This window comes from Sceloporus occidentalis, unplaced genomic scaffold, assembly GCF_023333645.1.
Source record: "Sceloporus occidentalis isolate IW3139 unplaced genomic scaffold, rSceOcc1.0.p SCAF_3, whole genome shotgun sequence".
Lineage (NCBI taxonomy): Eukaryota > Metazoa > Chordata > Lepidosauria > Squamata > Phrynosomatidae > Sceloporus > Sceloporus occidentalis.
The window spans coordinates 100524158-100551204 of record NW_028316983.1 but is presented as its reverse complement, the minus strand read 5'-3'; the positions used below and the strand labels follow the sequence as shown (position 1 = coordinate 100551204).

The 27047-nt window shown below is 37.9% G+C and overlaps 1 protein-coding gene across 8 annotated transcripts in view; it reads left to right on the top strand.

Moving 5' to 3' along the window:
- Positions 1-27047, top strand: part of LOC149316485 (glycogen debranching enzyme-like) — a 59992-nt gene that overhangs the window by 6399 nt on the left and 26546 nt on the right. For 7 of the 8 annotated variants that reach the window (XM_089515643.1, XM_089515642.1, XM_089515640.1 and 4 more), the window contains 19 exons: positions 1052-1262; positions 2243-2409; positions 2831-3034; positions 4929-5110; positions 6471-6582; positions 9158-9278; positions 10329-10431; positions 10555-10652; positions 12311-12450; positions 13950-14137; positions 16440-16563; positions 18606-18769; positions 19820-19921; positions 21381-21536; positions 22021-22171; positions 23278-23402; positions 23499-23611; positions 23893-24027; positions 26383-26513. In XM_089515643.1, coding sequence (XP_089371769.1) covers positions 1052-1262; positions 2243-2409; positions 2831-3034; positions 4929-5110; positions 6471-6582; positions 9158-9278; positions 10329-10431; positions 10555-10652; positions 12311-12450; positions 13950-14137; positions 16440-16563; positions 18606-18769; positions 19820-19921; positions 21381-21536; positions 22021-22171; positions 23278-23402; positions 23499-23611; positions 23893-24027; positions 26383-26513 — 2727 coding nt within the window. Of the gene's footprint in view, positions 1-1051; positions 1263-2242; positions 2410-2830; positions 3035-4928; positions 5111-6470; positions 6583-9157; positions 9279-10328; positions 10432-10554; positions 10653-12310; positions 12451-13949; positions 14138-15912; positions 16037-16439; positions 16564-18605; positions 18770-19819; positions 19922-21380; positions 21537-22020; positions 22172-23277; positions 23403-23498; positions 23612-23892; positions 24028-26382; positions 26514-27047 lie in introns of all 8 variants that reach the window. The other variant, XM_089515645.1, reaches the window with a different exon arrangement.

The window sequence follows — 27047 nt, the reverse complement described above, 5'->3', positions numbered from 1 at the left end:
AACAGGCAGCTTGAAGGTGCACACACAGAGAGATTTCTAAAACCCTTATCCATATCTCCTTGGTAAAGCCCTTATCACATATGAAAATTGTATGAACTAAAGCAAAGGAAATAATTGTATCAGTACTGTAGTGGTATAGTGTCCCCCTGCTTATAGAACTCTGTTCTTATTGATGTCTTCTAGTTTCATTATCATTACATGACTTCAAATGATCCCTTAACACTCACTTGTTTGCCTATAACTGTGCTAGGACTCTACTATGGCTGTTGTGTATATGGTGCCATCTGGTTTTATTTATTAGTTTTAGCTGTGTTCTTCATGCAGGCTTGTGTAAGTGATCTATGATTCTATGATTCTATCTTTTAGACTACAACTTGCAGTAACTGCCCAAGAGATTCTGAGACTTGCAGTGCAAACAAGCAAATTTTCCAAGCTCTTGTCTTTGTATTGCTACATTTTATGGTTTTAATTATTTATGCTGTCTTGCATTTACTCTAAAAGGAAGGTTATACATCTTCTACCCTACCAACTAAATACATAAATAAATTATATATGATTATTTTTTAAAAAATGACTGTTACTTTCTGTGCTACGTGACAACAGTACCCAGAAGTGACCCAGTATAGACTAAAGAGTGTGATTATGTTAAGTGTAAAAATGCCTTTAGTTCTATTCAGACCTGCTTAGGATTGGTACCTAGGTAGGAATATCAAACTTACTTGCTTATCCATATATTATTTATTTGTTAAAATCATATATAGATTGCCTTTCTGCCTGATGTACAATTTAAAACCCACAGCATGACAAAGTATATCTAACAACCAAATAAATGCAAAAGGAATCTTATCTTTTTTTTTTTTAAAGTTGTTTTCAAATTTGTCTAAAGCCAGATGGAATAGTACATTTTTAACTGCCCACCTAAAGAAAGGCAGAAGAAAGAAGAGCAAACCAGATGGCTGCATTGCATTCTGCTTTGAATTTCATACTGAATTAATGCCTTAAAAATAAACATGTTTGTATTCTAAAACATCCATGCTTTTCCATTGTTCAGGTTTTGAACTACAGTTCCGGCTTGGCCCTACCTTACAAGGCAAGCATGTTAACGTGTATTGTAACTATCCAGCTGCTGGAGAAGTGTTTGATAGACACAAGTTCAGATGCCTATCTTGGCACAACCCAACGGGAAAAGAAGATGATTCTGACAAATACTGTAAACTAGATCTCCAGATATCTGGGTCTTACCAGTATTATTTTAGCCACGAGTAAGTGAATGTTGGTTGTGGAGGAAAGGCTGCTAGAAGGAGCATGCTTTGTTTGATGTCCTTAACCAGCTGGCAGTCCTTGTTGGGGAGCGAGTAGCAGGGAGGGGGGGGCAGGAAATAGGAAAATAGGTATTCCATACAGAGAACTGTATGTATCTAAAAGGCATCTCCAGAAGGGGAAAAATGTCACGTTTAATTCTGTGAAAACCAGTTTTATTTTGGATGCAAAATGCAAACATGTAGTTTGTTGTGGCACCAGAGCTCTCTGACAGATAAGGTTAAATGTCTCACGAAGCTACAATTCCCAGAATTTCATAGCATTGAGACATGACAGTTAAAGTGGTGTCAAACTCAGTTATTTCTGCAGTGCAGATGCAGCCTATGGTGTATAAAAATTCTGCACATGTGCTCCTTAGTCCATATTAGTGTATTCAGCTTTTGGTCTAGCTCACTTGGAATATGCCTTTTTGACCATTTTCTAGCTCAGTGCTTTTCAGACAGTGGGGTGGGACCCCTGGGGTGTGTGCAATATTTGCTCAAGTAGGGTTGCAAGATTTGGAGGTTCTGATTCCTACTCCTCTTCTTCCCAAACTTTTTATGTGTAAAATTTATACATATGTTGAGTTTAATATGGAATTTATTTACATAAAACTACTCTAAATTGAATGATGTTATTTCCTTATAAAATGTTAAAATGTCAGTATACATGAATGTGTGAATGAAAATATGCATACTAAATAAACAAAATATTTTATTCATATACTGCATCAAGCCCCCCTCACAAAAAACTAATGTTAATTTTTTAAAAAAAATTAAGCTTGAAAGTATTTGTATGATTCAAAATACTCTTTAAAATATCAAAATAATAAATTTAAAATAGCAAGGCAACAACAATCCCTGATAGGTCTTGTTAATAGGTAGTTAACCCTAGTATGTAATTTCCTGTTACATTGATAGAATCTATGTGTGTTTTATTCCAGAAATCAGAAAAGTGGGGGAGGCTACATAGTTGTGGATCCTCTTTTGCGTGTTGGTGCCGACAATCATGTATTGCCCTTGGATTGTATTACACTCCAGACTTTCTTAGCTAAGTGTCTGGGACCGTTTGATGGATGGGAAGATCGTCTTAAAGTTTCAAAGGAATCTGGTAAGAACTACATTGATTCAAACTCAGTTTTTTATTTCTAGATGCATCTACAGGGCTACATCTAGTGTTCTGCTAGCAGAACCTTTTGGACTTTCCAAAAGTATCCCTGAAATAGGAATCACTCAGATACCCCTAGGTCTCCTGGATTCTTCCAGTAGAACTCCATGAATGGTTTCTGCCCATTGCTTGGTAAGACTAATTGATAAATTAATCAACATTGATTGATTAACTGACTGATTGTATTGATATGAAATACTTGAGGTAATAACATGTAGGCTTCCTAGGCAGTCTATCATATAGACACTAATGAGCCCAAGAGTCGTTTTATATGCCTTCAGGCCATGGCAGTTTACAATGCACAGTTACACTTATCCCTTGATGGGGAAGAAACATGTTAATACATTTCATTATTGCTTTGTAGGGTACAACATGGTTCACTTAACACCAGTGCAAAAACTTGGTCAGTCTAGGTCATGTTACTCATTGGCTGACCAGCTGGAAGTAAATCCTGATTTTTCAACTCCTAATAAAAAATGTTCTTGGAACGAAATTGGAAAATTAGTGGAAAAAATGAAAAATGAATGGAATATGCTTTGCATTACAGATGTAGTCTACAATCACACGGGTATGTTTCTTTTTATTATCTTTGCTATTTATGTTGCCAATTTTCAAAGTGGCTGCCACCATGAGATTATGTTTCCAAGATCTACTGCAATTCTGTAATTCTTTTATTGGATTCATTTCCCAAATGAGACTGGACATCATCATGGTCGAACTGTTTTTACATATGGGCATCTAAATAAAGATGCTGTTTTGTACCCATGTATTTCTAAAGGCATAGCCTGCTTTGCATGTATTTCTAAAGTTTCTCAACCAAAACAGTTATTATTATGAAGGGGTAAATCGCTGATAGCTGAGAAATATATTTAAAAACTGCTTGTCTATGACTGTCTATGACTATAAATTTGGGGTCAGGCTAGATGATTACCTGGGGCTCTTAAAAGACTTAAGTTCAGCTCTTCTGCTTTTACAAGACCTTTTTTTGGAACATGCAGTATTGTCCTTGGGTAACTACATATGGGGCAGAGTGGTCAGGGTTGCTTGTTCCAAAACAAGGGGAAAGGAAAACTTTAACAATTTCTAAACAAATTGCACTGTACTTTTAAAAATGTAAACAAGAAGTTTGATGCCATAAAATGAATTTGCTAATATAGATGTTTTGAAAGCAACTAAGAGGAGGAAGGAAATAGGGTTTTGGATTTCCAGCCTTTGTATAAATTTCTATAAATGCTTGGCATTTTCTGAGTTCAGAGCTCCCTCATTGCACCTTTAGATGCTGAGGGGCCTGGCCGTAAAATAAATCTGTCTTCTGCATGTCAGTGGTCCTTGTGGTTAATTTTTGCTGCCTTTATCTGCTACCATCTAAAACAATTATTATTGCAATAATGGTGTACAAATATAGTTACCATATCTGACTAGCATTGGAACTGATTTGGTTTTTCCATGCTTTGTTTCCTCACATGTCCAGCTGGAGTTGGGCATTTTTACATGCAAAATTTTTTATCATGAGCTTGGAATGATTGGAGGGGGGGGGGGGGCTGGAACTTGTAGTCCAAAAAAGTAATTCTTCCCAACTTTGCTTTTGGTGAGAACTCTTTAGATCTTGATTCTCAGTGAGAATAAAAAAAAAAAGTAATCTTCACCGTTTTTACAGTATCTCAGCATAGATTTATATGTATATAGCCTGAAAAAATGTTCTGAGCTGAGCATAGTTTTCTTGCGTCACTTCAGTCAGTTGGCTGCTTTTACAGCAGAGGATGAGTTCCATGTTTCTAAAGGTCAAACCTTCAGTGAAAAGTAAGATCTTCATGGCTTAGAATGCCAAGTCCTAAAGGATCTTGAGTTTCAGTGTTAGCAGATATTTTAAGTTAAGGTAGAATGGCTTGCTCTGCTAAGTAGGTGTTCCTTTTCTTCCATGGAGGCTTTTCATGTTCCCTTATATCTATGGAAGTGTCAAACTTTTTTTTCTTTATCATCTTATGTGACATTTCCTAAAAGAATAGGCTGACTGACACATATGTATCCCTAATATGCAGGTGAATAGTGAATTGATTTGCTTGATGGAAGCATTGGATAGATGATGGGTGTGTGTTTGACACTCATAAACATCACTTGATATACTGATTAATTTGACCTGAATTTCTACATTGCCAGCAGCCTCATTCAGAATAACAATTCTGAACTTCTTGAATTATTTAGGTTTGTATCCATAAGAACTGCTCATTACAATTACAACAATTAGCAGAGGAGAAAATGGATTTCACATAGAAAATATAATGTACCCCAATCATGTTGGTTCCCATGGAAAATCTAACATTCTTACATCTCTCTTGGAAAATTTCAATTGCCATGTTATTGGTGGAACAGCTGATGAGCAATCCTGAGATGTTGTGCTGTGCAATACTTTTTTTCCCCTAGCTAGTTGTATTGCTAATTCTGTATTTCTTGTTTTCTCTTAGCTGCAAACAGTGAATGGATAACTCAACATCCAGAATGTGCTTATAATCTTGTTAATTCTCCTCACTTGAAGCCAGCCTGGCTTTTGGACCGAGCCCTTTGGCATTTAACCTGTAGAGTGGCAGGTGGCAAATATAGTGATAAAGGGGTGCCCACATTGATTGAAAATGACCATCACTTGAATGTAAGAAAATAAAATATTTATTTTGTTAATAAATTGTGTTTCTGAATGACGAAAAGTGTCTGTACTAGCTGAAGATGTTTTGCTGCCTGACCCAGTGGTTCATATGTCCCATTTACTGTTCATGATGCAGCCAAATCAAAGCAAATGTCAAAGTAAGATTATTATGAGACATGAATGAGACATGAACCAGAACATTTCACAACCACCTCTCCTCATCCATGACAGTAAATGTACAATAATAAGAAAGTAAGTGAAAAACAATTTGCTGCTCTTTCATGACATCCAAAATCTGCTGTCTGAGATGGTAATCTCATCCTGCCTAACAATAGATTTGAAAAGTATTATTCACATATTCTGAAAATTTGATCCTCGAGATGTATATTTGTATCCTCGAGATGCAAAGCAAGACAGGACATATATTCTTGCCTTGTTATGCCCCATAGATATATTACAATTTATGTTTTTAGTCTTGGAAAGTATTTTCTTCAGAATCATAGCAGTCTCTTTTAAATATATTGTTTGCTATATGCTGGTTCCTGTTATTGTACATTTTAAGGTCAATCATTGTTGTAATTATGCTGTATTCCAAGAATATCCTTTTCTACATTTTTGTTTTTTTCTGTTGCAGTTTGCCTTGTCTTGAATTATTTTTCTGGAAAGGCAATTCTGCAGAGGTCATATGTAACTACTGTATATACACATATATAAGTCTAGAAATTTTAGTCAAAACATTGATTAGAAACACCTGAGTCGACTTATCCATAGGTCACTGTAAATACTGTAATTTACATCTTACTTTTTAAAAAAGGAAACCATCCCCCGGTGAAAGGCAAGAGTGTAATTTGCCCTGGAAACACTGGCCCCTCCTCTATATGCTCATCCATCCAGTGTTTAGGGTGAGCACACACAATTATGCCTGCTGGAATTTTCCATATTCTTAGCATCATTTTTCTTTGTCTCATCCTTTCCGTCCTCTGTTACATGCCCCTAAGTTTTACCCTCGACTTATCCATGGGTCATATCAAAAGCCATAATTTTGGCCCCAAAACCTGTCCTCGACTTATTCATGAGGTTGACTTATAGTCAAGTATATACAGGTAAGTAAAAACTATGGTGTATATATTTTACATAGTAACATGGTGCTGCTCAAACTGTATATTTTCTTTTAAAATGAAAAGCAAAATAAGGATGCATTTACGAGTTCATTCTGTGTTTGCCTTCTTCAATTCTAAACAGTTCACAAAATGTGCAATATAAGAATGATCTTTCAGAGCATTTTAGAAACAAAGGCATTTACATTGAACAATGTATATAACACTGAATTTTGTTTCCTTGCCTCATCTGCTTCTTATTTTTACAGTCTATTCGTAAAATCATTTGGGAGGAAATTTTTCCCAAGATAAGATTGTGGGAGTTCTTTCAAGTAGATGTTAACAAGGCAGTGCAGCAATTTAAAACCCTCTTAACACAAGGTAAAAACTGAGTTACGTATAGCATATTCATTGCAGAAATCATGGCTTTCACAGACATTCAAGTGAAAAAATTGCTTTCCTATGTGCATGGGGGAAAAGTTACATTTGAAATCTTGTAAATTTAAAAAGTAATTTCTCATGTGGCATCTTGGAATGGAGGGGGTGTTATGAAAAACAGTCTAAACTTTAGACTTTTTGGCCCCCTTGAGCTCATGAAACTAGTGTCACAATTCTTGGGATCCTGGCTAGTATTTATAATTAAGGTGAACTATATGTGTCCAGTTGATATTTGTAGGTATATTTACTCTTACATTTTTCATGCTTTTATTTATTCATTTATTTATTTTTAATTTATATCCCACTTTTCTCCTGACATGGGCCCCAAGGCAGCTGTTTAAAATGCAATTAAGCTCTAAAGAAATGTAATATGAATAGAACTGTAATGCCTCCATTTTCATTCTTTTGTCCTTTATGGTAAAGTTTGTATCAACATTTTTTTTCATTCTCCCATCTTTAAATATAAAATGGGTTCTGAAATATGAAATTGTACTGTGTTCCTTATGTCAAGATTGCACAGTCCTGCATTCTGTGAGCTACCTGTGCCCCTCCCAAGATCTTCAATGTGGCTCTCCATGGGTGACCTGATCCCAGTTGGTATCAAATCTGGATTTACAGGGTGCATTTACACTGTAGAAATAATGCAGTTTGACACCACTTTAAATGTTGCAGCTCCATCCTAGTTTTACAAGGTCTTTAGCCTTCTCTACCAGAGTGCTGGTGCTTTGTAAAACTATAGATCCCAGGATTCTGTATGACAGAGCCATAGCAACTAAGGTGATGTCAGACTGCATTATTTCTACAATGTAAGTGCATCCTCTGTCTTCTGATGGCAAATAAAAGGTGATCTGTAATGAGTTCACACTGTAAGGAAAGCTGACAGGAAAAGAGAACAGAGACCATTCTTCAGTTCTCTTTGGATCTTACAGATTGCTCTTTTCCTGCCTCTGCTAGGAGTAAAGAAAGAGTACTACTGAATATACTCATGTATAAGTCTAGAACTTTAAGTTAAATAATTGACCCCAGACTCCTGAGTTGACCTATTCATGGGTCAATGTAAGTACTGTGTTTATTAACTCATACACACACACATACACCCAGAGGCATCACCTGGTAAAAGGCAAAAGTTTAATCTGCCCTGGAAGTACTTGACCCCCTTCTACTATTTCTTCCATCTAGCCTTTAGTATGAGTACAAATAGTTATGCCTGCTAGAATTTTGTAAATTCTTTAGCATTGTTTTCCATTGCTTCATTCTTTACATCCTACATTATATCCCCCTAAGTTTTATCCTCAATTTATCCACGGGTCATATCAAAATCCATAATTTTGGCCTCAAAAGCTACCCTCAACTTATAGTCGAATATATACAGTATATTGTGAAAGAGTAATCTGGGCAACAGAGGACATGATCTATTTCTTGCACTGTTGCCCAGGAATCACTGTCTTAGTGAAAAAGTGGAGGTGGGATTTGTTTCTTTGTTTGCATACATGTGCAACCCCCAAGTCATGTCTAACAATTTGGAACAAAGATAGTTTGCGTTCTTGTCTCTACATGGTGAAGAATGTTGGGAAAGTTCTGTGGAATCAGTGCTGTGGATTTCCCTGAAGCCCTCCATTTAGTGTTGGCAAACTGCATTATGTTAGAAGGCATGCTCAGATGTTGTACTTGAGGTGATGGGGACAGCTTTATCTGTGAAGTATATGCTTACTAGCAATTGTTGCCTAGAGCAGTGATACAGATACTAGACATATTAGAGGGCCTTCATTGTGTAGTGATTTGAGCATTGGACAATGACTCTAGAAACCAGGGTTCAAATCCTGCGTGACAAAGTCAGAAACAACTTGAAGGCACACAGCAACCACAACATGATGACATATTTGTCCTCACTATAGATTCAAGTGTTTGCTTATCCCATCCCAATAAATGAACTTAACAGAATACATTGCAAAAGGATACTGTCAGCCAACAGATACTTCTGTGGACTTGGAAAACTTGATGACATTTTAAGGCATATGGGCCAACCCAATTTAAATAAGAAGCAGAAAACATCTATGTCCATCTGTGTACATGTGTCAGGAAAATATGCAGTTTAATTGCACTTAATACGTTGCCTTTTGATCACCATGATTCTTACAGAATGTTATAGCAATAGCAAGTATATTTCTGTACTCTTTGTCAGTGAACTAAGCACTCCCTAAGCGGTTTACAATGTGTTAGCTAATTGCCTCCAATTAGCTGAGTACTCATTTCAGCTACCTACAGAAGGATGCAAGGCTCAGTGGACCTTGGAGCCTCTGGGATCAAACTCACAACCTTGTGGCTGCAGTACAGGCATTTGATTACTGTGCCACCAGGGCTCCTTTTTGTAATGTAAGGAGTTCCTTTCTATGCAGCTGTAATTAGAGTATTCATTGATAACTTTGTCTTGTCTGCCTCATGGCTTTGACAAGAAGTAGGAAATAGGAAACTGAATTATATGTATTATAATGTTTTCCATGTCTAAAATCTATAATAGGTGGCTCAAAAGTCAAAACAGATGCCAGCCAACATCTTGCAGTCATCCAGGATCCTGAATTTAAGAGACTTGGCTGTACTGTGGATATGAATGTTGCACTGAACACTTTTATACCTCATAGGTATGTTGTTGCTTGCTAAATGTTAAAATGTATGAGAGCATAAGATTTCCCAAGGAGGAAGATTTGAACTGTCATTGAGAGATCAAAAAAAATATATTCACGTGTAAGGCAGATTTGTTAAATGTACCAACAAAATTGGCACAAATGTACCAATTATAGCCATCTGTGGTGTAACACATACACACTAACAAATGCATTGTGAAGTACCTCTCTTATTATCTGGATTTTTAGCTTTTACCTCAAAGGCTTTAAGAGTCTCTCACTATATGTAATAAATATAGTTTTTCTGGTCCAGTGTTGTTATATGTACATATAATGCCAAAACAAATTAGAAAAAAATTGTACAAAATAATTTTTTCTAGAAAGCTGAAATTCTAACACATTTATAGGTAAGCGGCTTTTTCTATAAGTGAATACTTGTAAATGGCCTAATTGCCTTAAAAGCACTGGGTGCTGTGTGATCTTGGAAGCTAAGCATGGTCAATCTTGGTTACTACTTGGATGGGAGGCTGCCAATGAATACCAGGTGCTGTGAGCTATATTTCAGAAGAAGGAACTGGCAAAACCACCTCTTAGTATTCCTTGCTTAAGATAACCCTATGAGATTCATGGGGTCATCATTTGTCACACATACATACACATACTTGTAAATATCAAAATAGACATGTCTTGGATAATAAGAATTTGTATTAATTTATTGTTCAGGATCAGGTGAGATTATTTTGCGTATCCTTATATGTATATCGTTGGCCTTCCATATCTGTATGCAGCCATGGATTCCACCATCCTTGGATTGAAAATATACTTTTTAAAATATCCAAAAAGCAAACTTTGATTCTGCCATTTGATAAGGGATCATTTTACTACACCATTATCTGTAATGGGACTTGAGCATCCACAGATTTTAGTATCCCTGCTGGGGAGGGTGGAACCTGGAACAAACCTCCCATGGATACCAATGGTCTACTGTAGTAAACTTGCAACATTTAGACTGGATGCCATTTTTGCATCTGTTGTACTGATTTGATGTGTCATGGATTATGCTTTTAGCAATGGGCCCACGGCAATAGAGGAGTGCTGTAACTGGTTCCGCAAGAGAGTGGAAGAGCTAAATGGTGAAATGTACCGACAAACAAATTACCATCACGAGCAGGTTGTAACACTGGCAAAGCATTTGAAGCTCTTGTTTTTCTGTTCCTTTATTATTTCATTATTTAAGATATTCACTGACCTATGAATTTTTTAAAATTAAAACAACTATTTTAATGGCTTCTAGGCGGTTAACTGCTTTGTGGGGACAGTGAGCTATGAACGACTGGCTGCTCATGGACCTAAGCTAGGTGCAGTAACTAGAAAGTATCCTTTAGTTACAAGGTATTCTATCTCCATTTTAAATATAATTTATAGATAGGATGATTATGATTATAGATAAGAATTGTTGGGTTCTCTTCATAAAGAAATTTTCACAGAGCTTGGAAAAGTTGATGTTTTAGATTGCAGCTCACAGAATCTCAGAGCTGTAGTCCAAAAAAGTAACTTGTCAGAACTCTGATTATGGTCATATGTTAAGGTCTAATGGCACAGGCTATTAAGAAAGATTATCTTTATGTAAGGTATATGTAATCTGTTACAGTGGCTTGCTTCAGATTACCATAGCTCAGTATAATAAACCAAGGCAAGAGCGTGCCTTTTGCTCCATACATATGGCTTTTTCTCTTATTCCACCTTCACACCATGCAGCAACAAAACCTCAAAATCTCCATAGTTTCCCACATCATCTGCTTTAGGAAGCTATGGTTTAGAACAAGCCAGAATCTTAAAGCAACCTCAGGATATGATTTAAGAACCTATCTTGGACCTGGTAACTATAATTACCCCAGTTCAGATAGGACAAGAAACTGGTTATTAGAAGGACCTCAGAGTTTAATAGCTGCATGCTATGAAGGGTAAAGAGAATGAATTGCATGTACAAGTAAGAGGCTTATACATATTTGGATTTATTATTGTGAGATGTGGTCATCTGTATAAAGCCAGTGTCAGTGTTCAGCAGTGAATGTTGAACATTTGAATCAAATTTCTTGGATATGCACAGTACCCAGATGGAAGCAGATAGTTTCTACTGGTCCAAAATACACTGCAGAAATAATCCAGTTTGAGACTGCTTTAACTGCCCTGGCTCAATGCTAGGGAATTCTGGGAACTGTAGTTTTGTGAGACATTTAGCCTTCTCTGTCAGAGAACTCTGCTGCCAGAACAAGCTCCTTAGCACTGAACTAGGGAAGTTAAAGTGGTCTCAAACGGGATTATTTCTGCAGTGTGTTTTGGACCTCAGTTTGCTAAGAGTTCATTGGTGCATCTGTTTTTGAGCATTCACAACTAAACATAAACATTCACTATAGAATGTGTGTTTTCTATGTAATTCTGTACATCCTAAATGTAGGCATCACCTCTGTAGAATGATATTCTTGCATATGGATGGTTGGATTAGTTGTTTGCAGCTTATGGGGCATTTGGGTATAATCATACCAATAGCCTATTGAGCTGCACAAAGGACAGTGGATTAAGACCTCTAAACAAAACTCAAAGTGGGGTAAAACATTAATTTTAAAACTTTTGCATTTGTTTGAAAGGATAATTTTTAAAAATTGGTTGTTTAATAGTTTTGAAAATTAGAGTAACCGAAGGTAATGTAAGGTTCAGATAATTTGCTGTTATCTGTAAAATCTGGGTCTCTGTCTCCAGTATTTAGCCTAATGAAATAATAGTGGCTTGAAAAAAGAATGCTCAGTACTAAGGCATCCACTATTAAATGGGGGTTGGGGGTTGGGGGGGGCTTTCTGGGTCCTTGTATAAGTATTATTTTATAATACTTGTATTCTTATAAAGAATGAACATGTGAAGAAAGAAATGTATAGATATTGCCACTATTTAAAATAAGCTTTTCTTTGTGGAGGAAGGAATGTGCCTATGTTTCAGTTATTTGAAAAACAAGCTTGTCTGATGCTCAAAAAAGTGATTTCTCCATATTGCAGATATTTTACATATCCATTTAAAGAGCTAACTTTGGAGGAGGAGGAAGTTATGATGCATCAGCCTGACAAAGCAAGTTACTTTATGGCCCACAATGGTTGGGTAATGGGAGACGATCCTCTGAGAAATTTTGCTGAACCAGGTTTGTGATTCTGAATGGTCTCTTTCATAAATGCCATTCACTAATGTACAGTACTTTAACAAAAAATATTCTGGCAATTGCCAGTTATAATTTCATAATAGCTCTTTCTTGCAATGCTTGAGTTGTTTCTTAGAGACTTTTTTTAGAAAAATGCAGATTTCCTGTGAGCTGTCTACACTTATGTTCTGAACCAAAGACTTTCTTTATCAGAGATAAATTAATCCTTGTGTTAGCATTGCCAGTTGCATGTTATGCTGGCATTGGAAGGACTTGGAGACAGTGTTGCATCAATATATAATTGAGACCATGGTTCCAGTAGGTTTATAAGAAACTATAAACCTACATATATTTATGACTAGATTGTCATAAATAAAATACCCTTATGAATATTGGATGTTCTGTTCACTTATATAAGGTTGTTATAAAATGCTGAAGCTCTTCTTTAAAAAAAAATCTTCATTTTGGATGGGACACCATGGAATCATGAAATTCACAGATCATGGGTTCTTCTTTTTGGAAGAGGTGATTGCACTTCACAGACGGCTGTCTTGTGCAACAATCAGTTTTCCAACACAATACAGTTTTCTAGACCCCACTCTTATTCTTCTCCATGGGGTAAAGAGCACGAATCTTGCCTTTGCCACTGGCCAACTGTGTGAAGGTGTAATGTTCAAATAGGGCCTGCCTATATATCACATTATTGTGTGTGTATGCCCATTTCATAAGGATAATTTCCATAGACATAAAAACAAAATTGACTGTGTGATCTGAGTGAATAAGATTTCATATTCATAAGTTCTGTATAAATGTTACATAGATGAGGTATGGTAGGTTTGACAGATGATGAGGAAAATGCTTCCTCTCTTAAACATGAATAAAAGAACAATTCCATCTATATTGTTCAATCTAGCTAATAGTCAGTTACCTCTGTACTTTTGGTGGAGATGTTTAAGGCTGGATTTACAGTGCAGAATTAATGCAGTTTGACATTGCTTTACTATTATAGCTCAATGCTATGGAATTCTGGGATTTGTAGTTTTGTGATATATTTACCCTTCTCTGTTGGAGAGCTCTGGTGCCACAGCAAAATATTAATCCCAAGATTGCATAGGTTGAACCTATGCATGTTAAAGCAGTATCAACCTGCATTAATTCTTCAGTGTGGCAGCAGCCTATATCAAACTGCTATGCAAAATGAATTTAAAGATAAGAAATCTTTTAATACTTTATCATGCTTACCTATCATGCTAACTGAACCTTTTTATTTGTTATGCTTTAAGCTTTATGGTGCAGTTTAATTTTTGATATCATATGTGGAGGGTTTTGAAACCCTGTACCATCATTATAATTTTATACATTCTTTGATGTTGCACACTTTATTTCCACATCTCTTGTAAGTTTCATGTGAACTGAAGTGGCTTTTGTTTGTAACATGGGACAAGTGTTTCAGATCACAACCATAATAGCACCTAAATGTAGTGTTATTTACTTTTAAATAGGATCAAATGTTTACCTGAGGAGAGAGCTTATCTGCTGGGGTGACAGTGTCAAATTACGTTATGGGAACAAACCAGAGGATTGTCCATATCTTTGGGCACACATGAAAAAATATACTGAAATTACTGCCAAGTATTTCCATGGAGTACGTCTGGACAATTGCCACTCAACACCTCTTCATGTAGCTGAGGTAAAAGAAAATTGTCTCCATACCACTTTTTAACTATTTAGGTACCAAAGTGCTGGGTGTTTTCAACAGTGGGAAAACAGTTTTTCAGTCAATGTGCATATTCAGTCCTGTACATATTAATTGGATGTGAGTCCCTCTATGCTCACTTGGGGCTTTCTCCCAACTAAGTGTATAAAGGACTGAAGACTAGCAATACAATCCATTGCATTTATACTTGAAAATATGTCTCACTGAATTCATTGAAGCTTACTCCAAAGTAGTTGGGTATAGAATCACAGTCTGTATTTTGTTTTTGTTGTGTAGTGGTTAGAGTATTAAACCTCAACAAGAGCACCCTGATTTTGGATCCCTGCTCAGCCATGTAGCTGGCTTTATTTCAGACAGTTGCTTTATCTCCATATAGGCCACCTCAAAGGGTTGTTGTGACAGGAGGGAAGTGGGATATCCCCTGTTTTTATTGTCCTGATATGAATGACAGGATCTAATGAGCAGGCACAGCTTAAATAGGAGGAATCTCTTTGGGGGTTGTAAGAACACATCCTTGTTTTTTACATATTGTTTCCAACAGAAGTAACCCATAGTATTTGTGTACAACGGTGCTCTCAGTCATTCAACAACTTTGTAAATAAGCCATTATCATTATGCCCATATTGTAGACTAGGATTAAAGTTGAGAGACAATGTCTTGTTTGAGTGCTTAAGCTAAATTTACAGCGCTTTATAAATAAAGGTTAATAATAATAATAATAATAATAATAATAATAATAATAACAACAACAACAACAATTCACTGATTCATATTCAGCTGATGGAGTCTGAGAATTACAATCTAATAAAGCAACTTTTCCAAACTCAACTCCTAGAGGTACAGTGCGCCTATGTCATACGCGGTCGCGCCTTACGCTGCTTCCAGCATACACTGGAAGCCGTGCCAGAAAAAACTTCTTGAAACTGTTCAAATTATCTTGTGGTTTTGAAACGAGTGAAAATTTAATTGAATGTGGAAATTTAGTTTGTGATTTTGTTTGCCTTGATTGCATTAGGCCATCAGTCTTTCAGGTATGTCTATAATTTCATCCTCCTTCCCGCTTCCGAGTGATAAAGTAGTGCTTGTGTTCCTATTTATGTATACTGTGGCCTGGAAAAAATGTCAAAAACATGGGAAATAAATGTTTCTTATATGTATAGATTCTGAAAAATCCCTGATAAACAGAGCTATAGAATCAGACATTAAAGTATGACAGAGGTGAGCAGCTGTATAAGGAGATAGCCTTTTTTCTTTCTTCTGCTCATCTGGTGGGCTGCACCAATGAATTTCAGTGCAACTAAGTGACACATTGTCATCTTCAACCACCCTTTTAGACAACATTTGGGCAATTTTTAAGATTTATATTATGTTTGGGGGTAGTTTGGAGGGCTCTGCAAGTTCAGGGGAAGAAAACTACTATGGCACAATTTGGGCTCTTTGGTGGCAGAAAAATCACCTGAAAATCACCCCCCCCCCTTTTTTTAAAACTAAAATTAGTATAGGGACTTTGGGACCTTTCAACAGGCTTCAAGGGCTGTACTTGGGGGTCCCAAGGACTGCATGCAGCCTGCGGGCTATATTACACTCACGCCAAAGTATGAATTCATTATCTGTTTTAATTGCCTGAAAACTCAGAGAATATTCAACCTTGCATCTAATATGTGTTGTATTTGGAAAGTATCTATGCCATATGCATGTTATAAGCAAGTTGATTTTTAAAATGAAATGAAATGTGTTATGATCTGTAGGAAATGCTGGCAGCTGCCAGGGCAGTCAGGCCTAATCTTTATGTGATAGCTGAACTCTTCACGGGCAGTGAGTTCATTGACAATGTCTTTGTCAACCGCCTTGGAATTACCAGTCTGATTAGAGGTACCAGAAAATCCCCAGACCCCCATGCTTGAAAGGTTTGTTGCAGGATTGCTGTGTTACATGAAACAAAGTGCCTTTTTTGTGGAACTAACGTTGTGTTTTTATTTGTATTCACTTTTCTGTCCTTTGCCAATTCAAATGTCTTTCCCTGTTCCCTTCTTATTTTTGCTATTCTATTGGTGTGTTTTTTTTAAATTTCTTGCATCGTAATATCTTGGCTTTCTCCTAATTTTCATGCATATTCATATCAATGTCTTCATTCTTAAATATTTGGCTTTCTGTTTTTTTGTTTTCTTGTGTGGCATTTTCCCTGTTGTTCAAATCCGTGCCTAGCCTTGCATCCTTTCTTTTCTTCTCTTTTGCCTTTTCCTGTCTATTGCTTCCTTGGCTGTGCTTTTTGCAGTTCATGATGGATGCAGCTAGAAAATTGCGGCCCAACTTGTATGTAGTGGCTGAGCTGTTCACTGGAAGTGAGGAGCTGGACAATGTCTTTGTGAATAAACTGGGCATTAGCTCTTTAATAAGAGGTAGGCTTGCTTTGAATTAATTTTCCTATATTTACCCTTGGGTTTATGCATGATATGCTGTGTGTAATGGACATTAATATGCTCAATATTGTTTGCATTCCTTTTTTCATAAACATATGACTTTACATAGAGCCAGCATGGTGTTGGACTAGGACTTTAGAGACAAGGGTTGAAATCCCCAGTAGTCCATGGCAACCCAGTGGGTGACAGTGAGCAAGCAACACTCTCCCAGTCTCAGAGGAAAGCAATGGCACCAGCCCCACCCCCAAAAAATATTGCCCATAACAGGCTTGCCTTAGGTTCACTAAAGTGACTTCAATATATATACAACAACAAATGCTACTACCTTCACAACAGTAACAGCATTGAAATGACTATTAGGAGAAGGTATCTTACATAAGGTAGTGGTAGCTATGATCACCACCTTATACCTCTTTAGTATATGTAACCTTCATTGTAGTTATAGATTGCATTGGTGCTGACAATAACTATGGGTAGTGCTCACCCTGTTTGCTCTTAAGTCAGAAGTAGAACCCTGGTAGTGCAGTGGTTAAATGCAGGTACTGCAGCCACAAGGTTGTGAATTCAGTCCCAGGGTTTCAAGGTGGACACAGCCTTTCATCTTTTCGTTGGTCGGTAAAATGAATACCCAGCTTGTTGGGAGCAATTGGCTTACAGATTGTAAACCATTTAGAGAGTACTGAGTTCACTGATTAGCAGTATAGAAATGTAAATGCAAAATACTAAAGCAGCCTTGGCTAATTGGGGCTTGGAAACAACAAATCCAGCTTGCAAAGGCAATCTATATATGTAGTTTATGAAGATTAAAACTGATATTTAAAAAACCTTTTACCCTTGTTATGAGTAGTAGAAATTCATGGTCCCTAGAGTAAGGGATGGAAGGAAAGAGAGCATGTGTTTATTATGTAACACATCATCAGTCTCTTAACCATGATTAAAGCATAGGTTGTTCTGAGTATAAAGATATTAAGAACTTGGCATAAAAAAATCTTTTAAATGGTGCTTAAATAAAATAAATAAATAATAAAACTTATATTTATATCCCGCTTTTCTGTGACAAGTCAATCAAAGCGGCCTAATATGAAATTCTGGACCTCTTTAAATGCTGTATTTCTCAATATGGTATACAGACAAGCAATCTCCCAGGCCCTTCAATCCTCTTCTACCACTCTTTCCAAACAAGAGAAGTAAACCTCAAACTAGGAGATCACAGATAGAGAGAGAACATATTTCCAAACACTCATAATCCAGTTTCTCTTTCAGTGCTGGGACAAAATTATAGGATCAAGGAATAGATAATGAAATATTGACATGTGTGTTGGATTTTCTATAAGGGAGGACCAATATTTTCCCTTCATATCAGATTGAGTAAAGTAGGTCCTTTTTGCAAGTGTTGTACTTACAATCATGGTCCCTATGGTTGTAGATCTCAGCCAAGGTTGATGTCAGGTGTGAATATAGAAAGGTGCCCTAGATTTTAATATAACACAAATACAATGATTGACAGTGCTTCATATATGGGAGTCATGCAGCCCTCCAGATGTTGCTAGACTTCTGCCTGTACAGTGGGCCCTGGAGGTCACTGGGGTTAAAGGTACAGGACCGCCATGAAAATAGGAAAATCACAATTAAAAAAAACATTTTTTTTAACCTGAGAGAACATTTCTCTAGAAATCATTAGGTCCTCCAGTGCAAGTGTGTGGTCAACATTGCCTAGAAGTTGACCATAGAATTACTCTGGAGGACCTACAAAAGTGTTCTCTCTAGGAATCTCTAGGTCCTCCAGCATAAATTCTGGCAGACACTGACCACAGAGTCACTCTGGAGGACTAGAGATTCCTAGAGAGAACTTATTAATCAAATCCATGAATAATCACATCCACAAAAGTCAAAGCCACAAATGTGGAAGGTTACGTGTACTGGCTGCGGATGCTAAGGGTTGCAGTCAAACTACATCTGAAAGGCACATGATTCCAATCACCAATACAATAGCACATCTGATTTTCCCCTTGTTTCTGTAGAGGCAATGAGTGCGTACAACAGTCATGAAGAGGGAAGGTTAGTGTATCGCTTTGGAGGAGAGCCAGTTGGGTCTTTTGTTCAGCCACGTTTGAGGCCCTTAACACCTGCTATTGCTCATGCACTGTTCATGGACATTACACATGATAATGAATGTCCAATTCAAGTAAGTAGCAACACTCTTTAATTATACAAGTAATGTTTTAAGTACTAAGTTGAGTAGGAACTCTCTGTGTAATAACAAATTGACTTTTATTACATCTGTTAATGGCTATCTGCAGTCAGGTTTTGTGTTGCATGCAACTGAAACTAAAAACATTAAAAGAAATGTTATCACCTGCAATGACAATGTTAAATAGCATAAAATTAATCATTAGATTAGCTAACTTCGTGGTACTGACATGTACATGTCTATTCAGAAATAAGGTCTAATGTATAGAGCTAATTCTTAGTTTTCTCTGTTTTGGAAGTGTTTTGTAATAAGAGACAAAAAATGAGTTACCACCTGAAGATGTTAATAATACCTCCCTTGCAGAAATTTTTTAAGGAGAAGCTGGATATAGTTGGCTTTTGGGATTGCTCTGGCTTTGTGTTTCATGCACTGAACAAGGAGTGGGATTAGATTGCCTGCAATAGCTCCCTTGAATTTTATCATCCTAACATTACCATGCCTGCTCTTTTCTGAAAACAAGGCTTTCTGTTTCCTACCTTGACTTTTATAACCCATCCCATTTTTTCCAATGTGACCAGGTCACACCTATGTACAGATCTGTGCACATAGGCATCTTATTGTATATTCTGTGGGTAGTGGGGAGAATAATCAAGATCCCAGTCATAGTCACAGTACTAGACTCACTATGTACGTAATATACAAGCAGGATTTTTGTGTCAGCTATTTCTCAGTGAAATGCTGTACTGTGGTAGGCAGCATGTTGATGTGACCACAGAAATATACTGCTTATGTTTTGTAACTCACTCTTTTCTACATATGCTATAGAGATCAGCCTTTAGTGTTACATGACTCCCCCTTCCCTTCACAACAAGTGCCAAAATGTTTCTCCAGAGAGTGAGAGGATGCTCAGGAAAGATTCAGTAGGGAAGTCTCTTTAGTTCATCTCTGGATGCAATCCAGTATGGGTGCATATAGTCATATGAGAGAGAGAAAGAGCCAGGCCACTGGTTTTGACTGGATTTTCTTTCAATTTCTTAATCCTAGCATCGATCTGCTTATGATGCCCTTCCCACCTCAACCATTGTCTCCATGGCCTGCTGTGCTACAGGGAGTACTAGAGGATATGATGAACTGGTTCCACATCAGGTATGTGTTTTAGCAATATGCTCTGTCCTTATACATAATACTGTAAATGGTCTAGCCATGGATATCCCTTCTCTGTTGACATGCCATCTGTCTTAGATGAAGAGCTGCTTTTGAAAATGCCTGATAAGCTTCTCTTAGGGCAGAATAAAGTGGTCAGATTTTTAACTGGCAGTGCTGACATAGTAAATTCATACCTGATCTAAAAGAACTTCACTGGCTGCCTTTTTAGTTCTGAACTCAATTCAAAGTGATAATGTTTATCTTTAAAGACCTACTGTATATACTCATGTATAAGTCTAGAAATGTAGGTCAAAAAACTGACCCCAAAAAACCTGAGTCGACTTATCCATGGTTCAATGTAAGTACTGTATCTTAACTCTTATTTAAAAGAAGGAATCATCTCCTGGTGGGAAGCAACAGTATAATATGTGAAGCACCAAGCCCTCTACTCTCTCATCCATCCAGTCTTAAGAGTAAGCACAAAGAGTTATGTCTGCTGGAATTTTGTAAGTTCTTTGACATTGTTTTGCTTTCCTTCATCATTTAGGTAAACGGTCCCCAAACTGTGGCCTTTAAGAGATTTTGGACATCAGCTCCCAGAAGCCTCAGCCATATTGGCCAATAGTCCAAAATCTCTTAAAGGGCACAGTTTGGGGACCACTGTTTTAGATCCTTTGCTATATGCCCCTAAATTTTACCCTCGACTTATCCACGGGTCATAGCAAAATCCATAATTTTGTCCCCAAAACCTGCCCTCAACTTATACATGAGGTCAACTTATAGTCGAGTATATACAGTAAGTCACTTTTTATGCATGTACAGTCAGCCCTCCTAATGCACAGATTCTTTATGCATGGATTCATGCATTCTTTAAAATATTTCAGTATTTTGAACCAATTCCCAGTGGATTCAAAGGGCACACTGTATATTATATCCTATTTTTCTCCCATATGGAACTCAAAGTGGTTAAGTACTTCTAAGACAACTTCCTCAGCTACCAGCTTCTCAGTACAATAGGTTTGGGGAATGAATGCCCATTTCCCATATCCTCCTTCAGAAATGTGGATTGTTATGTCTCTATAACAAGAGAGAAGGGGGGTTGTTTTTTTTTTCAACCGCAGCATTGAAGTTACGGTCTCTTCTCCCCAGCAAGTTACTCCTGACATCAAGTACAGTAGGCCCTTGGTTCCAGGACCCTCCATAGATACCAAAATCTGTGGATGCTCACCTCCCATTATATACAGTGGTGTGATAAAATGGTGTCACTTATATAAAACGGCAGTTTGCTTTCTGGAATTTTATTTTTGAAGCTTTTCAATCTGTTTTGTTATACAATTGGAACCAAACCCCAGTGGATAGCAGCGGGCCACTGCATATATAAGCTTAAGAAGTAGCTTGTAAGATGTCTTTGAAAATAGGGGAGAAAATACAGATTTTCTACTTTTCAATTTCTGTGCAGATTTCTGTGGTTGATGAAGAGCGTTTTTATCCAAAGTGGAATCCAGCAGCAACACCTTCAACACCTGGTGAAGTCAATTTCAAAACCGGAATTATAGCAGGAAGGCTGGCTATCAACAGATTACATCAAGAATTGGGAACAAAAAGTTTTAACCAGGCAAGGAGTGGGTGAACTCCAGAGAGCAACCAGGGTAGAATGGGGTGGGAAGCAGGAATACGGAGATTTGATGAAGTCATGTAAAAAAGTTCAAACAAAGGCACCCTATTTGGGGATGGAGGGGGCTGCTGGTGTCATCCTCTTAAGATGACACCAGCCTGTTTGGCCCTTGCCCAAAAGAAATTTATCAAATTTATTTGCAAATTACAGTCCAGTTTTGTATTTATCCTGTGGCTTAGGCTGCTGGTATGAGTCTATCTGAGTCAATAACTTGGGAGTATTCCCTCAGTTTGGACATCCCATCTTATTTATCTTTTACTGGAATGCACTGATAGTGTCTTGTCCTGAAGCCGCCCTGAGCAACACTCAACACTCTTGTTCAGGGAGGCTTCAGGACAAGACACTATCAGGACAAGACCCTATCAGATATAGTCTGCATAATAAAAAGTTCTATTTTTTGCAAAAAAAAAAATTCCATTCTTAGGTATTTGTAGATCAAGTTGATGAGGATATTGTGGCTGTGACAAGGCATTGTCCTAACACCCATCAGTCTGTTGTAGCTGTTTCCCGAACAGCTTTCAGAAATCCCAAGACATCCTTCTATAGCCAAGAAGTTCCACAGATGTGTATTCCAGGTAATAATAATCAATCCTGAACAGGCATTGAAAGTTAAATTCCTTCCTGTTTTATCCTGTCAGTAACTCTGTGAAACAGCAAGTTGCATAAGATTTTCAGTAACATTTATTGGTCCAGGGGATTCCTGCATTTCATAAGTTCTACTCTGAGATTTTAATAACTTTTTTATACCATTGTCTTATGATTACAAGATTCTGTATGATATATTTTGAATAAAGTTTTAATTTAAAAAAAAAGACAGTACAGAGTAAGTGCAATGTTTAAGCCAAAATAATCCAATATAATTATCACAATTTAAAAATATCCTTTGTTACCACACATTAAAGATACTCTTGATACTCTAGCAGCAAAAATATTCATCCTCAGAAGTAAAGGTTCCATTATTGTTTCCATTTTGCATGGGGCATGGAATATAAGGGAGGGGATATGCTGATCTTTCACACTTCTATCTCTCTGCTTGTTTATATTGACTTTAATGCCTGGATAAACAAATACCTTGAAGGCACCAGATCCTATCTGATTTTGGAAGTTAAGCAGGGCAGGCATGGTCAGTACTTGGATGGGAGACCACCAGGGAATACCACCTGCTGTAATATAGATGGGATACAGACCGCCAATTTGGGGCAGGCTGCAGCCGCCCCTTTGCGCAACATATTAGGGCCAGGGCAGCCACAGTGGCAGCCCGAACACCCCAATATGGCGCTTTTCGGGACCAGGGAGGAGCAGCAAAATGCCGCTCCTCCTTGTTCCTGAAAAGGGGTATCCTTGGGGCTTTATGCCCCAGGACACCCTGGGAGCTGCAGCCAGGGGAGAAAGGGGCCACTCGGCCCCTTTCCCCCGGCGCCGTTCCCGTGGCAATCTAGTTCCCACCCGAATATCTAACATGTACAGTCTGTACATGATCTCCTTATATGTGTGAAATGAAGTCCTTCAAGTATTGTGAAGTAATGCAGTGGCTAATGGCTGACCTAATGGCTTATGGCTAGCATATTGTGTGGCTGACTCATTCACTCTCACTCATGAACTTGCTTCTGCTAATCATAATAATGAATGATTTGATGGTTGTCATCTGAAAGATGTCTTTTCCATCACACCTCTTTCACAGGGAAGATTGAAGAAGTTGTTCTTGAGGCTAGAACTGTTGAGAGAAATGCTGGCCCTTATAAAAAAGATGAACATGCAATCAATGGATTGCCTGACTATACAGTTGAGCTCCGAGAACACATCCAGGTAGTTATATATTCCTATAATTTCATTTTCTTGGACATGCGGCCATCAGATTAAAATGGTTTACTATATTCACCTTTTTTTTTTTTTTTGTAATAGCTCACAGAAAGTAAGATCATACGGCAAGCTTCAGTTGCTACAAAAGGCCCTAATGAATTTGTTCAAGAAATAGAATTTGAAAGGCTAACTCCAGGGAGCATAATTATATTCAGGTAAAATAGGATTGCTTCTGTTATACAAAACATTTGGTGACTGCTTTACCTAGGGCAATAATTTAAATGACTTTAAGGTAGGAATGGAGAACTACAGCAATTCAGATGTTGCTTCATTGCAGTTCCCATCAGACCTAGTTGTCAGAATCAGTAGTCAGGGCTGAAGGGGGGTGGGGGTGGCCATCCATTAACATTTGGAGGGTCCCATGTTCCCCATTCCTGCTCCAAAGATTTTGTCAGAATGCCCATATTAATTTGTTTATTGGTGCTAATGTTTGTAGAGTTAGCCTTGACCCGAAGGCACAAGATGCTGTAGGAGTACTCCGTAATCACCTGATCCAGTTCAGCCCTCACTTTAAATCTGGAAGTCTTCCTGATGATGGTTCCGAGTCTATACTCAAAACACCCTTCTTAAAGTGAGTACCCCTTACTATTGTGAGATGTCTTTGAAAACAGAATGTCAACGAAGAAAGGTCATGTAGTGTTCTGTTCAAAAGTAGTAGTCTATGGATCAGTATTGGTCCACAGGTTATTGGAAAGTTTCCAGGAAATAACTATTGTAGTCAGTAGGCACAACTGTAGTTCTGGTCCCTGTAACATGAGGTGGGATGGGGGAACCCTGCTGATCCCACACATGAGATAGCTTAAGAACTCTGCTGTCCCTTCTACCCCTGCATGTAAAGATTTAATGACATATAATAAAATGCTTGCTGGTGGAATTGTTTCTTTCAGTGGAATTGGGGCTGAGGAACACTGCCCTCCCCTAATACACCTATAAAGGCTATTTCAGCAAGCAATGGGATCCTCCAGAGCAGATCCTCATAGGATGCAAGGAGATGTAGCAGGGAAGGGAGAGGGCAAAGATCTGCTGCAGAAATATGCTCATCCACTGTTCGCTTGTAGCAATAATATCCTCTTTGGCCATGTGTAAGGTATAACTTTTTGTCATTAGAAGTTGACTTTAAAGAATCTAATATAGGCATGTGCTGTTAAGCACATGTTCCTGGAAGTAAATCTCATTGAGCTCAGTGGGACTTGTAAGCAGACATATCTCTGTTGTTAATTCATCTTTTTTCTCATAGTGTGTTGTTGTCCACACATCTTAGGGTCAAATTACATGATATGTTAGATGCATCTGTGGTTGTTCATGTGTGTGTGTGTATTAAGTAGCAGACTGGACTCATAAGCATGGGTGGAGGGAAAGCTTAACATTTCACTGCCATCACCAGCCCAAACATACTGAAGTGCCAATTAAAATGTCTGCTTGGAGGGCAGCTGCCCTTGATGGTAATAACGTTTTGTTTTCCAGAGCAAGTGGAATCTGCGGCATGATACCTGACAGGGCTTCAGTACAGCTGGAGGAGATACAATCTTTCCTCCAGCCATGCCGCAGTTCCCATTTGCATGGGGATGGCAATTTATTAGCTCTTGTATAAAACCACATAGACATGCTGACATGTTTCCAGTTATGTTTCCAATTTAATATGTAATTTCGCACCAATTTTTTTAAAAAGTCATAAGCATGCCACATTATTGCCTTACCTGTAGACTTAGATAATAATAATATACAAATATCCTGAGGAATCTTGTGGATAAAAATGTCAAAGTATGAGTGATTTAGAGTAGTAAACATAAGATTCAGATTATGACCCAGCATAGTGTAATGATTTCAGCATTTGACTACAATTTTGGAGATTAGAGTTCAGTTCCCTGCTCAGCTGTGGAAACCCACTAGATGATCTAGGGTGGGTCACACATTCTCAACCCAAGGAAAGGCTTGTGCTGGGTTCACCTTAGGGTTACAGTAAGTCAGAAATGATTTGAAAGCACACAACAATTGAATAAGCAGGCCAGAATACCAGGATAGGTTGAACACTGTTTGATATGAAGTAAATACAAGCCAGGGGTTGAGTTGCTGAAGCACTGTGTATCATCTCTGCATCTTGAATTTGTCTTGTTGCGCCATTCCACTTGTAACTACTGTTAAACATGGTCTGGATTTAATAAAGCATCATAGACTTCATGTAGTGCCTTCATCTTAAAATAACAACAACAAGAACAACAAGAATATATTTCTAATGTTGAGGTTCTAAATATCCTTAAGGCACCAGATCCCAGCTGATCTTGGAAGCTAAGCAAGGTCAACTTTGGTTAGTACTTAGCTAGATACCACCAGGCAGGTACTGCAAACTATATTTCAGAGGAAGGAACTGGCAAAAACCCCTCTGAATATTCTTTGCCTAAGAAAACACAATGAAATTCATAGGGTCGCCATATGTTGACTGGTGACTTGAAGGAACATAAGCACATACATATTTTTGATAAACCCTATATGCTCGACTCTAAATCGCCCTCGTGTATAAATCAAGGGCAGGTTTTGGAACCAAAATTATGTATTTTGATATGGATAATGCAAGGGCAAAATTTATGGCCCTGTAACAAAGAATGTAAAGGATGAAGCAAAGGAAAACAATGCTAAAGAACTTAAAAATTCCAGGAGGCATAACTGTTTGTGCTCATATTAAAAGCTGGATCAATGAGAGAATAGAGGGAAGTCAGTGCTTCCAGAACAGATTACTCTTTTGCTTTTCACCAGGGCATAGTTCCTATCTATCTATCTATCTATCTATCTATCTATCTATTAATTAAAGTACAATATGTACATTGACCCATTGATAAGTTGACTCAGGTTTTTGGGATCACTTTTTTGACTAAACTTTCTAGACTTCTACATGAGTAAATACAGTGGTCAATTTTTGGTTCTTCCTCAGCATTGCATCAAAATTAACCTTAGCAGACCTGAATCAAGTATTATATCGCTGTGATTCTGAGGAGCAAGAAGACGGTGGAGGATGTTACAACATACCAAATTGGACACCGCTGAAATATGCCGGCCTTCAAGGTGGATATTAAAAGCTGCTTCTTTGTCTTGAGTTAACAGATAATTTAATTAATTATTATTCCAGTTTTAAGTTCTCCTAATTGTAACTGTCTGTATGATTTCACTCTGTAAGCCAAAGACAATACAGTCCGCCCTCTCCTTACGCAGGGGATCCGTTCTGGACCCCTCAGCGTAAGGCGAATTCTGCCTATGCTCAAGCCCCATTGGAAACAATGGGGTTTGTGTGCAGCGGTGTGGCAGTGCGGCGGCACGCGGGGCGCAACGGGCACACGCGCCCATTCAATTGAATGGGACGTGTCGCCCCTTCTGCCCTGCGCACGCCCCGTGGCTTGAGCGCGTAAGCTCAAGTCCGCGTAAAGCACACCCGCGTATGACGCGGGCGCGCTGTATATCTGCCACATAGTCTGGGTTGCTTAGTCCATGATAACCTATTCTATCCTGTCCTTTTTGACAGGATGGTTCTTACAGTCCCAAGCACACTAAAAAACCAAGGCATTCACTAGGCCTCTTGAGGGCCACCTTATAAACTTGTTC